This window comes from Cyprinus carpio, chromosome A7 (assembly GCF_018340385.1).
Source record: "Cyprinus carpio isolate SPL01 chromosome A7, ASM1834038v1, whole genome shotgun sequence".
NCBI classification, from domain to species: domain Eukaryota; kingdom Metazoa; phylum Chordata; class Actinopteri; order Cypriniformes; family Cyprinidae; genus Cyprinus; species Cyprinus carpio.
The window spans coordinates 29,034,618-29,051,263 of record NC_056578.1 but is presented as its reverse complement, the minus strand read 5'-3'; the positions used below and the strand labels follow the sequence as shown (position 1 = coordinate 29,051,263).

General features: G+C 37.9%; 1 protein-coding gene across 3 annotated transcripts; it reads right to left on the bottom strand.

The window, feature by feature from the left end:
* Positions 1 to 599: 599 nt before the first annotated feature.
* On the bottom strand, positions 600 to 16,339 carry LOC109096234 (microtubule-associated protein 1A-like). 3 transcript variants are annotated; one of them, XM_042760720.1, is made up of 6 exons: positions 16,204 to 16,339; positions 11,200 to 11,340; positions 4,095 to 11,091; positions 3,769 to 4,001; positions 3,350 to 3,546; positions 600 to 1,294 (listed from the first exon to the last, which is right to left on the bottom strand). In XM_042760720.1, exons 3-5 carry the CDS (start codon positions 10,939 to 10,941, stop codon positions 3,391 to 3,393), a joined length of 7,236 nt encoding a protein of 2,411 aa, XP_042616654.1. In that variant the 5' UTR covers positions 10,942 to 11,091; positions 11,200 to 11,340; positions 16,204 to 16,339; the 3' UTR covers positions 600 to 1,294; positions 3,350 to 3,390. The 3 variants fall into 3 exon arrangements, with proteins under 3 accessions (XP_042616654.1, XP_042616655.1, XP_042616653.1); XM_042760721.1 differs by having other exon boundaries at positions 3,373 to 3,546; XM_042760719.1 differs by having other exon boundaries at positions 600 to 3,546.
* Between the last annotated feature and the right edge of the window lie 307 nt (positions 16,340 to 16,646).

The following is a 16,646-nucleotide window of genomic DNA, read 5'->3' as shown; positions in this document are numbered from 1 at the left end:
TCTAGAATGTTGTGTTTTAATATTTTTTACTGAATCAACGAGTCTTTCCAGGCTTGAAATCCAAATAAAGTGTAATCAAGTTCAGTTTAATTCTTTAGATTATGTGGAGACAATATTGTGTTTTATCTTAAACTGAATTGCACTGAAGATCTAGCAATGTTTTTAATAGTTTACTAAAACTAAAAGAATTTAAAAAAATTATATATATATATATATATATATATATATATATATATATATATATATATATAAACTTAGGCTTATTATTATATATAGATGCTGAACAAACCCAGTGTACTAAAATAACTAAAACAAGAAAGAATGAAAATGAAATATACTTTAGAAAACAAAGACTAGGCCTAATATAAATACTAAAATCTAAAATTAAATCAAAAAAGGAAAATATAACAACGAAAACCTTCAAAATAATAATAAACACTATAATCGCATTGATATTAAAATAACACTGATATGTAACAAATGGTATAATATTTGGCATGTGTACTTTTTATTACTTTTAACTATATTCTCGTGTTTGAGTTTCATTGGAGACATTTGATGATTCGTTGACAGCAGACTCAAGGAAAGGCAAAAATTGGTTGATGTTTCCCATTAACATATTTTATTAGTGATTATCAAGGTTTAACTTTCTACAACATATTTGCAGACACTCATTTAGAGAGCTTAAAGAAAGATACAGAGTACTGCACATAAAAAAAGAGCAAAATGAAAGCAATGAAAGGTAATGAAAATATGAAAAATTCAAAATAAATCCAAGTACACATTTTTTAAACAACAGCACGCTGGAAATGATAGCGCGGCCTGGATATATCTGCCTTTGAGACAATTATCATTTAAATATATGTTTAAAATAGTACTTTATTTAATATAACTATGAACTATTACATACAAGTTCAAACTTAAGGTCACATGCATTAAACAGCTAGGCTCAATGGAATGCTATATTTCAAAGTTTTGATGCTATTGAGATGGCAAACTCAACATTGCAAATAAGGGATGTTTTGCACAGCACATCATGACTATTTTATTTTTATTTTTGTGAAACATTTAGTCTTCATCTTTAAAAAAAGAGGGAAAAAAAGAAAAGATAATCACACGGACACTTACAAATCTTGAATATAAAATGTGATCAGTGATCTAGTCACTTGATCTGGCAGTCTGCAATCTGGTGCTTGTATGTGTTTGTTAATTTCTGTGGTACTGCGAAGTCACATCTGGGTTTCACCGTGTCAGCAGCACAGCCAAATAACCAGTAGCTCAAAAGTTACAGCACCTTAAAAACATTAGAGGCAAGAATTAACTGTGTATCCTCATATATTGTTCCTCAGAGAAATATAAAGAATTATGCTGAACCATATTCTGTCTTGTTGTAAATACAGCTTATCAAACCTCTGCACTTTTCTCCAAAGATGAAGGTCAACAATCAAATCTTATAGACTAATAAACAAGACTATGAAAATCATAATTGAAAAAATATATATATATTAAATCATCTCGTGAAAAGTGTGACGATTAAAGATTAAATTTTGACTCAAATGTAACTGAAAAAAAGTTAACTTTCACTTACAACCTTCCTTCTTTAATAAAAAAGTTAAGCCAAGCACCTAAAAGCATAGCAGTACTCAAATGCATGTTCAACCTCACGGTAATATACATGCAATGCATACAGTACTTTTACAGTAGTTTTCTATTCATCAGACAATGGTATAAGATCATCATCTTTGATTCTGCATTTATTTTATCAAATCAATTATTTGTTTGAATATGTTTTATGACATGTTTTCTATCTGTTATCCTGCTAATTCTGACCAAAGAGGCCAAAGAGAAGTAGTGATCTAGTGGTCAAGAATTTACTTTTTTATTATTTGAAGATGTTAATCTATATCCTCATTGTGTATTGACTAGACAATAAGAGCTTTTGCATGTAAGGTTTAAGATTAAGGTTTAAGTGCAGTATCCATGGCTCACATCTTTCATACAACCCTATGCAAAGACATAGAAAAGACTTTCGTGCATATATTATTCATTGAACACCATGCATTTCTATTGCCGGAAACTTCGGCTTACATTTCTATTCTCAGTCATCCTTTCTTTCCGTTCCTTTACAGTAAGCAATTTTATCCTATATACATTTTATAACCAATAGCAATCAAGGGGAACTCATTTTAAGGTGCTAATGAATATAATGAATTTTCTTCAGTTACCTAATCAAAAATCAGTAATAAAACACACCTCTGAACTTCATAAACACTAAAAATAATCATAAACTCTGTAAACATACATTTTATACATCATTTAATGACAAAATAAGATTTGACAAACATACCATCTACCATTCAGTTGTTTTTCAGCATCAGTTTACAAACATAATTTTGCCCTGATCTAGTAGCAATATATTATTGTTGTTATTATCAGTTTAATGTTGTTGATGCCATATATCATTCCACTGTACAAATTAAAAAGAAGTAATCTCTTGAGTCAGGAATGTAAAGTAATTTGTGCAAAACACACAAGCTGCAGCACAACTCCATCTCTAGCTTATGTATTTTAATTATTATTATTATTATTTTTAATCTGTTAATCTTATTTGTTTACTAAATTCCTATTTCTGAAATTCTAGCACCCAGGTATTTGTTAATCTCTCTGCTGAGGTATATAGCCTCAATTGCTATTTGCACAGTAGGTATCTGAATGTGTGATAACTTGATTAGATGATTATTTTATATATAGTGAGTGTATGTGTGAGCTATGAAAGAGGATGATGCAGGATGTGTAACTCAGGGCCTCAAAGCAACAGTATCATTGAGAACAATACATGAACTGATCAGACGAAAGCAGGAGAATCTCATCTAGTTGAGCTGCAGTATTTAGGGCATTTCTGGTGTTCTGTTCAAAAATAAGTGAAGAGGTATACTTGTGCTTTATGTAGATTAACTTTTTTAAGTTATTGTATTTAGTACTCTCATTTGGTAACCTTGTTCAGTATAAAATTACAACTGGGAATATAACCATGAAAACTAGTTAAAACAGCCCCTTGACCAACATCTAAAGGTTAAGAATTTTAGAGACCTATTTATTTATGTGTGTATTGTACAACATAAAGGGAAAAGCCACCCTGAAAAGTATATAGTGAAAGGCACATCTTCCTTCTGTTCTCCTGCACTCTCTAGTAACTTTCCTCACCAAGAAATAATAATCAAGGTTTATAACATTTGACTTGTGTTTTTGGGCAATAGACAGTATGTGCTGGATTAACCCTTGAGAAGTTAAAAAGCAAAAGGTTAAAATTTTTACACTGAGTAAACTACAAATTAAGGCTGTAACGGACCATTTGAGAGTAAAGATGTGAACCTGGGAGACATGTTGAACTTAGAACTCTATTTTGCAGGCTGGGAATGACTCGTCCTGCATCACAACTGTGCTGCTGCTGGCCAGGACCATGATGTTCAGCTCCTGTTGCTTCTCATGGGTCTGTTGATACCATTCGCGGGTCACTTCTGTGTCATGAGTAGGTATCAATGTTACCTACAAATAGGAAAGAGTAAGACATTATTAGTATAGCATAATGGCTGACTTGAACAGTTTGAATCACTTCAGTTCTCCATTGGAGTTGAAACTGACTGCAAAAAAAATAACCAAAATATTAATATGCATAGCATCCATAAAATATCCATCAAATTAATCAGCAAAATACAAAGTTCCAATGCTGACATCTACCACACAGAGAGCAATTAACGAATATTACACCTGTAGATTGGATCCCCACTGTGCCTTTCCCTCTAGCAAGGCATCTAGTACACTGCGGCTCGGTTCTCCACTGCTGGAATCGTTTCCACTCACTACATAATATGAAGAACGAACACGTTTGAAAAACTCCTGGTCCACATTCTTAGCACTGCAGTGGTTGGGAATGTAGGCCAGATCCACATAGATAGGAGGTCCAGGGGGCACAGATGAACTGAATTTTGCAGAATTTGAACCTGTTGGAAAATTGAAATGAACAAAAACTTGCTGTTAGTGTGATGCAGGCAAACAAAATCTTAATTTGCAGATTCAAATGTTTATGTTCATACCTGCACTGTTCTTAAGGCCATTGACAAGGCCTTTGCCGGTGTTGAGGCTTGACCTTGAAAGGTCGTCCTCCATTTCCTTCTTCCTAAGAGAAGTAGTGTGAGTGGAGGGCTCCTTGGATGGGGACCTCTTCCGCCTGGCATCAGACTTGCGAGCAGGAGATGAGGACTTAGTCTTACCTAATTTACGTAAACCCTTGGTTTTGGAATCTTTCTTGATTGGTTTGTCGGTTAGGCTTGACAGAGCCTCGGGATCAACCATACATACATCAGGGCGAGGGGGACAAGGAGCAGGGTCCATCATTGGTGATGGGAAGGGATCATGATTTTTAGCAGGCGACCTAGATGAATAATGCTTTCCCCCATAAGCTCCAGATGATTTATCTACAGGCAGGTAATCTGCATCTTCATCAGAGTCATTGTTTCCTTCTGCTGTGATTGATGGACACTCTTCCGTACCTGGTGGAATATCAGAATCTGACTGGGAATGCAATGGCTCACTGACAGAGGTTGGAGGTGTGTCCTCCCCTCTGTCACTAATCCCAGCAGCCATGGCTCCAGAGAAGTGTTGCAATTCGCTGTCCTCGCCATGATGACTGTGAGAGTGGTGATGAGGTTGTTTGTGAGATCTGGTCTTCCCCGAAGGTTGCTGTTGATCGGATGCTTGGCTTCTCTGTTCCTCATTTTCTTCATCGTTTGTAAATTGACATAAGCTTGGGTTGATGAAGGATGGAGATGTGTCTCCTCTCCTCTGCTTGTACTCACAGGAGGAATAGCCTGGAGAAGCCGTGGATGAATGTGGACGGATACCAACATCTGAAGGATAGTCAGAGTCATCATCGTGTCTGCTTGGATCATCTGCATAATAGGAGGTTTGGAAAGGTTGGTCTATGGATGAAAGAGAAAGAGGACGGGCTGGGTGCTCTGGCTCATTCTCTTCTTCTTCTTCATACTCATCTTCATGTCGATAATGAGGTGGGGATGCTCCCGGGTAGATGTCTCGTTGCTGCTGCATTTCCCATTCACTTGGGCTTCTAATTTTCTTCACGTCAAATTCTTGGTCTTGCATCTCTATTTCTGACAAGCTTATCCCCACCTTGCTGGACCCTCCAAAAGCCTCTGGTGCACTCAAAGTAACTTCTGCAGGCCCATTCGCTGTGTCTGGTTTTGTGGGCTCAGAGAAAGAGGATGCATGTGAGGTAAGCACATCTGTGATAGTGGATCCCAAACCAGAAGGTATGTCCTTTATTAGTGTCTCACCCAAGGAAAATGTGGTATCTTTCTTGTCTGCTTGAGCTGTAAGTGGAGATCTTTGGTACTGAAGTTTATCCTGTTCAGTTTCATACATATAATCGTCCTCCTCTTCACTACTCTCTGTGTCTTCATAGTACTGTTTTTCAGGGCACTCAAATTGAAGTGTTGACGAAGCACCATACAGATCTTCAGGCATGGTGTCTTTCTGCGTGGTCAGAGGCATTGAGGGATCCAGTCCAGTCGCACCAAATTCAGCTTGTAATCTTGAGTCCTCATCCCACTCTGATTTGTAAAAGCACTTACTTTGTGGGCCCTGATCTGAGATATTGCTTGTAGAATAAGCAGGTTGTTTCTTATCACCTATATAAGTATCAGCATGTGGAGGGAAAGGCTTGATCTCCTCAAATGGTGATAATGGTGAGAATCTTGCAAGGTTAGAGGTGGACTCAGCTGTAGTGGTTTCAGGGGTCAGCTTTTCAGACACTTCTAAATATTCATTCTTAGCCTGCCCACAAGAACTAGAGAAGGGTGAGTCCATTACCGGTGAATGTTCATCTTTGAAAGATGAGTACTCAAATCCAGTACTGGCTGGAGTCTCTATCTCATCCCCAAACTGGCGGCTAGTTGACAGAGATGCTGAAGCTGATGAGGAATGACTGTAAGAAGAGGAAGAGGAAAATGCTGTGGCTGACATAGTTGTGTAACTGAAGCCCAATAAAACAGGGTCTCCTGATTTTTTCTCTGCTCCATCTGGTGTCTTTTGCTTGTCGAATTCAAGATCTTTGCCATCATAGTGAGTAGAGAATTTATCTACAGCAGACTTTGTTGATAGGGGTAAATATGACTTGACATCTTTCTCATAATTTTCTACAAACTCATCTCTCTCCTCACTTGAAGAACGTTCAAATCCAGATGAGCTTGTGATATGACTTTCAGTAGGAAAAGGTGAGGCATCACCTTTAACAGTTTGCACTAAGTCCTTGGGGCCCTCATGGATTAGAGTGGATTCAAATGTCGATGAACCTAAAGCTTTCCCATATGTGTCAGAGCCAAAGTTGTAGTCCTGTGTAATGGTGTCTTTCTTTTCTTCCTGGAATTGAGTAGGTACAGTGCTGATGTCACTGCTTAGAGGATGCTGGGCATCTTTCTCTTGTCTGTCTTTGGCACCTTTCTCTGTATCACTATCACTTACGTGCTCACCATACTCCTCATCCTCATCATCTTCGTCTTCTTCATCTTCTTCATCTTCATCCTCTCCATCAGCAAACATCTTCATGTCTCCAGGCATGATTTCTTTTGTGCCAAATGTTAATTGGCCTAACACAGAACCTTTAGCACTGTGAGCAGAGATGAAGCTGTCCGTTGCATATTGGCCTGATTGTGATGCACCACCCACTACCATTCCACTGAAATCTGGCTTTTCAAATGTAACTGAAAATGGGTCTCTCTCTGTTGAAAAAGATGAGTTTTTCACTGTTGTCTTTTCTTCAACTTCATTTATTTTCTCGGAGAATGTTCCTTCAGGTGTATCCTTTAACTGTGGTGTCCCATATATACCTTGTGTTTCACTATATGAAGTTGATGATGTTTTCTTTTCATCTGATGCTTTAAGGTCAGAAATCTTGCCAGTGGAAGAATCTAGGGCTTCCTCCTTTTCTGTTTCCTTTAAAGTAACATCAGTAGCATCAAAAGTGTGCTCCGTTGGCAGATTTGGAGAGTAGGAATCCACTGAACTTGATTTACTGTTGTACACATCAGAGTATGTAAAGCTTTTCCCAACATAGGGTGTATCTTGCCTAACCACCCTCTCAAATTCACCTTTTAGGCCCTTCTCACACTCAGGGAATGAATACAAGCTGAACTGAACACTTTTATCGCTGTCTTTAAAAATCACCTCTGGGTCATCTATCTCTGAGAATGATGCATCTTTTTTGCCTTGGCTTGCTGACATGGAATCTAACTTTCCCTGTGGTACTTTTATGCTTGAGTAAGTACCATCCTCAGTTTCACTTTCATCTTCCTCTCCTGAGCTGAGCATCTGGGATTTGCACTCATGACCCAGGTAAGTCACATTTTGTGGTTTATCTTCCTTATCCACAGATTCTTTCTCAATTTCAAACTGCTTCTCCTCTTTTAGGGGTGATGTCTCTTCAGAGTTTTCTTCATCAAGAAAATTACACTCCCTCTCCTCTTTGTATTTAGTTTTACCACACACTTTATTGATTCCTTTTCCATAATAATCCTCTTTATCTTCCTCTTCATCCTCTTCTGAGTCATATAATGCAGGTTTAGTGCTGGAGAATTCCTTTCCAAAAGGATCCACTTCATCATCAATTATTTTCACAGACGTTTTGTCAGCAGGAGCCTCTTGGGCTAAACAACTCTGAGAATCAAAAGTCTCCTTATCTAATTTTTCCTCTTTGTCCATAATCAGTGGCTTTTTTGACCTTTCCTCAGTGGGAGAGTAGCTACTGCTGGTCGGTCCTGATTGTGTAGGTGAGGCGAACCTCACAGTACTGTCATCTGGACTGAGGCATCTTTCTTCACTCTCTGAAATAATACTTGTCTCTGAGGTGCAAGGCAAATTTGGTGAGAAGGACAAACATTTCTCAGAGGTGCCCAATTTAGATTCATCCTTAGAGAGTGAGATTTCCTTTTCATCTTTTTCTTGTGTGCTAACATACATCATCTGAGGAGAAATAGGTGCTGTTGATGTGGGAAATTTATTAGAAGCTTGTTCAGTGTCTTGGAGCATGGCAGCAGATGCATAACCCTCATGGATCTTTCCAAGTGGCATATCAACATTCGGTGTCTGATCCTCATCTTCTTCCTCATCCTCTTCATCCTCATAATTTGTGGGAACAGTAGCCTTCACTGTAGTTTCTGTTTCTGGCACAATGGGTTGATATTCTTCTGAAGGAGGTGATTTAAAACACTTATCCTCTTCTAAGGAAGAAGTTGGAGAAATAGTTCCAGCAGAGTGGAGGTACTCCTTTCCTTGAGTGGCATCTGTCTGTACAGATGATGGTATACTATTTACAGTATCTAAGAGTAAAGAGCTTTTCCATGCATCTTCAGTAGGTGGTGCTGTCACGGATGCCATCGACTGATCTTCAGTAACAGATGTTGCAAAAGATGATAATTTGTCATATTCAGTGATGGATGTGGCTGATGATATATGCTCTTCTTCAGCCAATGGAGCCACAATTATATTGGTTGCGTAAGCTGATAGGACTGGCTCCTGATCTACTGCAAAACCCTTTGATGATAACTCAGAAGCAACAGATATGGATGGTGGTTTCATGCCATGAATGGTGTCAAAAGTCCCTGGTTCATCAGGAACTGAGATGTCATAAGAGCCGACATCATATCGAAGATGTGGGATTCGCTCCTCTGTTTCCTCATTAATGTCCTCATCAGAAATGGTCTGCTCTGTCTCAGAGTAACCTGGAATGGTTTCATCTTGGATGAAAGAAACATGCTCTGCAGCACCCAGAGGTTTGGCAGATTTAATGTAACTTTGTTTTGTCTCCCAGTCCTTTCCGAGTTTTTCTTTCCTAGCCTCGTCAGATTTGTACTTGAGCTCCTCCTCATGTACAAAATCCTCTGCCTCCTCTAGCTCAGCTTTTTCAATCACATCCTCTTCTTCTTCACTGTTACTCTTTTTAGGCTTCTTTTCAAACTCTTTCTCTTCTTCTTTCGCTTTTTCTTGCCATTCTTTATTTTCGCCCATCTCCAAAAAGTCAGATGTTGTAGCACTTTTCAGTTTTGTGGTAAGGTCATCCTCTATGTCATTTTCTGTAGTAACACCTTCATCCTCAAATCTATCAGTGGTTTTAGAGGTGGATTTAATTTCGTTTACTCCATATGGTACCATTTCCTCATGAGGGGACTCTGTCTCAACATCTGTTGTAGTTATTCCTTCATCAGGAGATTCAATGTGAGGGACAACACTGTCCACTGCAGATTGAACAATTGGGAGTACTTTGCTCTCTGTGGGCTTGGAAAGCTCCTCCTCCATTCGCAATGCTTCAAAATCCTTGGTAAGATCTTCTGGGGAGGAGACTAAGGACCTGTCACTATCCTGTTTCTCTACTGAAGCTTGCTTAGCAGCTGGCCTGTTTTCTTGCTCTTTTGCAGCTTTAGTTTTTTCTGTTTTAGGCTTTACTTGAACCTTTGCTTTGTTCAGAGTCTTCCGGACCTCAGGGGTGAAGGGCTTTAAGTCAGGTTTTGTAATTTTTCTCAACTCTGGCTTGATTTTTTCTTTTTCCTTTTTCTTCTCCTCCTTACTTTTGAGTTCCTTTTTAACGTCTTCCTTTTTTACATCTGTTTTTTCTTTCTTTGTGTCTTTCTTTTCCTGATCTTTCTTCTCCTCCATCTTAGATGCTTTCTCCTTGATATGTTTTTTAGGAGATTTTTCTCTCTGCAGCTTCTTTTTCTCCTGCTTAAGTGAATCGGGTGATGCTGTCTTGGGTTTAAGTGGTTTGGGAGTTTTAACGGTCTCTTTTATTTTTTTATCTTTCTTTTCAACTTTGTTCTCTTTTACAGAGTCACTCTTTGACTCAATATCTTCATTTGCCTCTTTCTTGCTTGCTTTTGTAGTGGAAGACATTTTAGGGGATGATTTAAGACTTTCTTTGCTATCAGTTCTCAGCTTCATTTTAGTTTGTTTAATCAGTGGAGGTGGAGCTCCAGATGACAAGTCCTTTTGAGTGGCTACCGGATATCGCAAGAAATCGAGATGCCTCAGCTTTTCCAGCCCCTCAAATATCTTGTTTTGTGGGGCATTTCCAGGAAACAGTACTCTGACAATCTTTTCCGTTGGACTGGCAGGTACCCACACAACCAGAGCTGTCACTGATGTGAGGTAAGGAACTGAAATCTCCCCCTCTTTGCCATTGGCCAGGACAATGCCAGTCTTAGCTTTACTGTTACCAGCCCACTTCTGCATGAAGAATTGCATTTCCTTACTGTCCTTGAGAGGATTTAGAATATACATGTCTAGTTTGCCAACACCCAACTTGTGAAAGAGTGTTAAAGGCTCAATTGTGTTGCTCATAACTCTGTACAGAGGCTCAGGTTTGATGCCCAGTTTGTGAAGGTACTGCAATGTGAGAGCGGACTCCTCAATGCTCCTCTTTGTTTTCAGCGTGGATTCAGGTGCCTTCAGCTTGTCTGGAACATTAAAGAACACAACACCAAGCTCTGGTGAGATCAGGTTTTTCATCCAGTCTCCATAAGTATTTGAACCACGGCTCTTCTCTTCCTCCTGCTCTGCAATTTTTCTTTGTAACAGTCCATTTATACCAGTGAGATTATCTGCTCCTATGTGGGTAAGGAGAACAGAATCAATCCTATCCAAATGTCTGACCAGCTTCCAGAAGCAAGATTTTCTGTCTGATCCACCATCGATTAAAATATTAAAACCATTGACTGCAAACAAAGCAGAGTCACCCCGTCCTCCAGGAAAGATATAGCAACATGGTTTGGACAACTTCAGGAACCCTCCTGAGGTTGGTGGTTCCAGGAGCTCAAAAGGAGAGGAAGCATCCACTGTCTCAGAGACATATTCTGTAAACTCACTCACTCCTTCCATCTCAGGCAGCACAGGCTCTGGGTTCAGTCTGTACTTGAGTACGCTCTGCTCCTGTATGTACCCCAGGGAGCTCCAGCCCCCTTCTCCTTTACAGGACAAAGTCAAACAGGCTTGCTGACCTGCAGATGGCTGGTTTAAGAGCTCTTTAATCTACAAAGAAAAAAATCAAAATATTTCTTAAAGTTCAATTAAAAATTTAAAAATGTAAATAGCTGTGAAGTATTATGGGACCTATAATGGTGTAGTAGAGCTACTTACCCTACGACTTGAGAGAATGTCAGATAAATTTTCCCAACCAAACACTCCACTTTGCAGGATAATGTCACCACTCTGTTCAGTACTTTGCCCACTTAGGACCAATAACTTATGTCCTGCTGAGTAACAGAGCAGTGTTCTGAACTATAAAAGAAAAAGAATGCATTATATTGTTATATTTGAATTTTGGATTTCTTAGATGGTTATATAGTTACATGCAAGTAAAAAATTTGGGAGAACTTGGAGAGGTAAACAAACACTATGGTTTATTTATAATTACCTCTATAGCAATATTCTCTTCAAAAGGATTCACCAACACAACAGTCCAAAGGACATCCCTCTTATATTGCAGTTAAAAACACTAAATGCTTAATATGGCATACGGCATATTTATTCACAATATTATTTATTTCAAAGATTTTGTTAAAGCATTTTATACTGTGGGAAATCAGAGATAAAATCTCGCACCCTATTGGGATGATGTAATCACTGCCTTCATGCATTTCATTACTGTTTTTATTCACTATTCTTTGTCTCTTCCTGCTGCTGTGCAAGAGTACACTAATCCCGTTAAAGCAGTCTTCTCAATTCCATGTAATCAAAACAATATTGTAGAGCTTCTGCAAGCAAATCTATGGCCTGTTGCCATGGGGATAGTGAGCTGGCGATTGCCGGCAGCCACGTTACACTGACCCAGTCTTGGTGCTGCGCGACGCATTGCAGCATTTCTGAAAGGGTGAAAAAATCCTCTCTCTTGCTGAAAATGTAAATCCGATATTGTACAGTTTATAACATACAAACAAGTCTATGACACTGTGCATTATTAAGCTATAATAAGCATAAACCTCTCATTGGCTGTTTAAAGGTCACTGCTTTAGATCTTTCTATAGGATATTTATAGGGTTATTTTCACAGCAGTGAGAAAGGAACAAGGCCGGTTGAACTTAAATAGCACACTAATGATTTATCTAGGCTCTTCACACTCTCAGTAGTGTAATGTACATAGCATGATACAATGTGATGAGCTTGAAAAATGTACTTTTTAAAGCATAGCATGTATGGTCAAACTACCACAAAATAAAAAAAGATATAATTTAAATGTAATGAGTTTGATTTTAGATACAAGAAGAAGAAAAAAACTGAACAAACCAGTGTGGATGAGATAGTAGTTTGAAATGGGAAAAAAAATGAATAAACAAAGTATTTTTTGGTAACACTTTATTTAAAGGTGTCCTTATTACATGTGTTACATATAGTTACTAAAATAACAATTAATTATGCATAAATACATGCAAGTAACCCTAAACCAAACTGTAATCCTAACCCTAACCATGTAGTTAGTACATTAATATTACTCAGTACTTATACGTATAATTACACTGGAACAAGGACACCTTCAAATAAAGTGTAACCATTTTTTTTTCTAGCATAACATAGATTAGATAAAAACTCAACACTCCTGTAAGATCATACAATAGACTCTGGATGGTAGCAGTTGACTACAAATAGTACCAACCCAGTTTAAACTTCAGACTCTTTTAACAGCATCATTTCACTTTGAATGTTTTTTGAAAGCAGAAACCTTTTAGGGATTTGCAGCCTGATATATTTAACTCCAAATAATTCTAGTCCTTTATATGCTAGGTTGAGTTTTATCCTTTCAGACATTTGACATCAATACATCTTTTCCTACATAGCTAACAAGATGCTTTGGGACAGCTGACAACATGACCTTCAAATGTGCTTTCATTTTGAGACAGAGAACAGATAAGGTAATGAGCAGCTAAATCAGGCTGCATGGTCTCCTGTGACACTGAGCGTACACACACCTTCACCTTACTACCTTTCTAAAACAAAAAATGCATTTGCAATCTACTGTAGTTCATGTGAGATGAAAGAATTTGGATGTGGAAATGCTTTGAGTTTTTATAAGAAAATGATTTCTTAGAAAGAAAGATTTTTCTTAGATGCATGGGTCTAATTTACAGTATGCAGTAAATGTAATACTAATGGCACAATATTAGATGCCACAGACAAAAATGCCCACATTTTTAAATCCATAGTCATTTGCTATGTATTCGCTGTAGCACTAGGACCCAGCTAACTACTGATGATTGTGCATCTGAAAACATTTTGAAGAATTCTACAATCTACACATGACATTAAACACCTACTTCTTAGTCATTTTGTTGTGGAGCAAACAGTTAAATTCAGCACTTTGCACAAACAGCTAACCAGTCCGTGTTATTCTGCGAGTTATCGGCTTCCATTAAACAAAGTTAAGAATAAAGTTCATCCCATAATAATCAGTTCAATAGAGTCAAATACTCAGGTCACTCCACTGAACATATATGCTCTGCTCATTATGATCTGGATGGTATGAAGTTTTGCTATTTAAGGACCAGAAAAAATATAAATTGCCCACAGTAAATAAGAAAAATATATACCAAATATTTCAGAGCAATGTATATATCCATAAGTGATTTATATGCACTTGAGTCTCGTACACAGTAACAGTAATATTTAGCAGCTTAGCAGATGGTTTCTAAAATTAGCTAATTCAGTATCGCTCAACTGAGAATGGTATTTTACACTTGCTAAAACAAATTTAGTAAAAGTCAATCTTAGATTTGATAGCAATCCAGAAAATATCCTTACTCTGTGCATTTTAAGCTTCACAAGCAATTTTGGCTTTTAGGATTAAATGATAAACACAAGTAATCCAGGCGACTGACACACACTTTCAGTGGGAAGACGTTAATAAGACTGATTGATTGCCTTACAGGCTTAAACACTTTTAAAGTTTCACTTAAGATTTGCTTTTGAACTCACTATGCTTCCAAAATCTTCATTCCAAAATCTCAAATGAGCTAATTTTGGAACAGTGACACATGCCTTTGTGTAAATAAATCATTATTTCAAAGTAGATATGGCCATATGAGTGACATCTGAGGTCTAATTTAGCTTTGCCACCAAAAAAAAACAACAACAAAAAAAATTGATCCTGACAGCTGAAACTATATTTGCAATTCTGGTTCTTAATCTTCACTCATCGGCAAGATGAAGTGTAAATGTGATTGTATCATGGCTGATTTTTTCAACACATCATTATCACTAAAGAGAAAAGTTTTGAAATTTAAAAAATGTTATGCTGTTGTTGGATGACCATCTTAATCATTTCAAGTCCTTGAACACAACAATGACAACCACTAAATTTCTGTACAAAGTATTACATTTGTTGAGCCAATGTTACCTCATTTTATCTTTGCCCTGTCCTTGATCACTATTCAGCTGCCTCTGAATCACACTGTGTGATACGAAGAGACGGGGGAGAGAGAGACGAGGTGTGTATCACTTTTTAAACAGTTATCTAGGGCTAGTGATTCAATAAGCAGCTGTAATCTTATTAAAGCATTCTAATCGTACCCATAGCAGTGAAATTCTGACCAAGGAAGTGTCCTATCCGTGCCTTTGAGACCACAGCAACAAGTTTATGTCAATCAAATTACTTGTTAACAAGCAGGGGAGATAAAGTCTCCTTATAGCAAAGAAAGACACGTGCTGAGCTCTCATTCATATGTATGTGCTCCTGCAGTGTAATGGACCCATTATGCTGTAAACAGCTGGAGCCAGTGAACAAGGAATATGAGTTGAGTTTACACAAATGGCTCATTTAAATGCAATAAATTACTAAAAGGGATAATATGTACAAAGCACAGAGAGGGACTGGCACCTAAAGTGCCCATTTTGGATATTATTTGTTACATGCAGATAAACTGAAAGCTTCAAGGGACCATTTAAAATGAAAAAGAAATTATTTGCATCCATAATCGCTTTTGAGGATTAATGACCGGGGACAATAACATTGCTTGTGCTTTTGGTCCTGCCTTGCTCTTTAAACAAAATTGGTTACACAGGTGTAAAGGGGCTGGTAACAACACACCAACAGTCATTTGGAACTGGAGCAGGGTGGTGCTGAAGCAAAATCTTTCTCGCCTCCCATCAATAACGCTGACCTCAGCAAAGCGAATGGCTGATCGTTCTTTAGAGATAGTAGCAGCAGATATAGTTCATTCACTGCCAATCTAAAAACACAAGTAGTGCTTAATAGACTTCAACTGAAATGTTATAAGCATATAAAAAAGATGAATACTGAAGGCAGCATTTGCATAATCCTTTCACGTGACAAATATGTGTCTCTTTAAAATGACAGTTGAACCAAAAATGAATATTCTGTCATCATGTTGTTCCAAATAATTGACTTTTTTTTTTTTCCTGTAAAACAAATATGTTGATGTTTCCCCAAGAGATTATCTTTGTTCAATTCAATGCAATTTTCATGAACTGTCCCTTTAAGATGCAATTATTTACTATGTATAAAGAGCACAGTACATCAACCTGTGTCTGCTTCACAGAGATATCTAATGAACTAATCTATGAGATTTATGTCTGGCCTGTGGAACCTGCGCTCATCTGATCACCTCACACGGTGACGCGTACTCGTGCGCGCGCGCGCGCGACAGTCACAGCTTCCTCAGATGCTCTGCTTCATCCCATAATAATCAGAAACACGGTTAAGATCGGGATGTGTTTCCAACAAATTAACCAGCGATTTCTGGCAATATGCAGATCGTTCAGTTACCAAAAACATTAGCTCTGTGATCAAAAATGTAGCGGCTCATGAAAATGAACTTAAATATAGAAAACAAAATCTAGTGTGGGGAAGTCATGAATAAACTTATCTTTCTCACTCATATTTCTTGATGGCATAATCATGCAAGCTTTAAAACGGCTTGTTTTTGCGACCTTTAGATAAATAAACCTGCAGACAAATCCGTGAACAAACCAGAACCGATACAGCCCGTGTAAAGGGAAGGCTAGTACGACCCGAGATCAGCAATACTGCACCTTTCATGAATGAAAAACCTCGCTCAGAGAGAAAGACATTTAAACATATGCCAGTAAGCAAATATTTGCAGAATTGTATGACAGATAGATTAGACCTACCGTTGCTGATGCTGAGCTGTGCGTCGAGAGCGCGCACACAGACACGCGAGTGCGCGAGTGCGCGAGAGGAGTGGGTGTGGCCTATGAGCATGGATGCACACACATACTACGAATGAGGACGACACTTGAAGAATGCGAAATATGCAACAATGTGATAGCATTTACAGTCTACACTTATTTCGACCTTGAACATATGAGTCATTTATAATTAAGCTGTAGGGTGAACACAAGTAAAGATTAGGTCTGTCTCAGTCCGAGGAAGCATTTCAAGGTGTTCACCTGTATTCACCCTAGTTTTACATTCTTGGACCATTTTTTTTTTTTTTTTACACTAGGAAATACTTTTTAGTTTAGTACAAACAACTATTCAAGCTTATTTGAGCACCCTGAAAAGCACTCTATAAATAAAATATTTATTTATTTATTTTAAATGTCAATTTTCA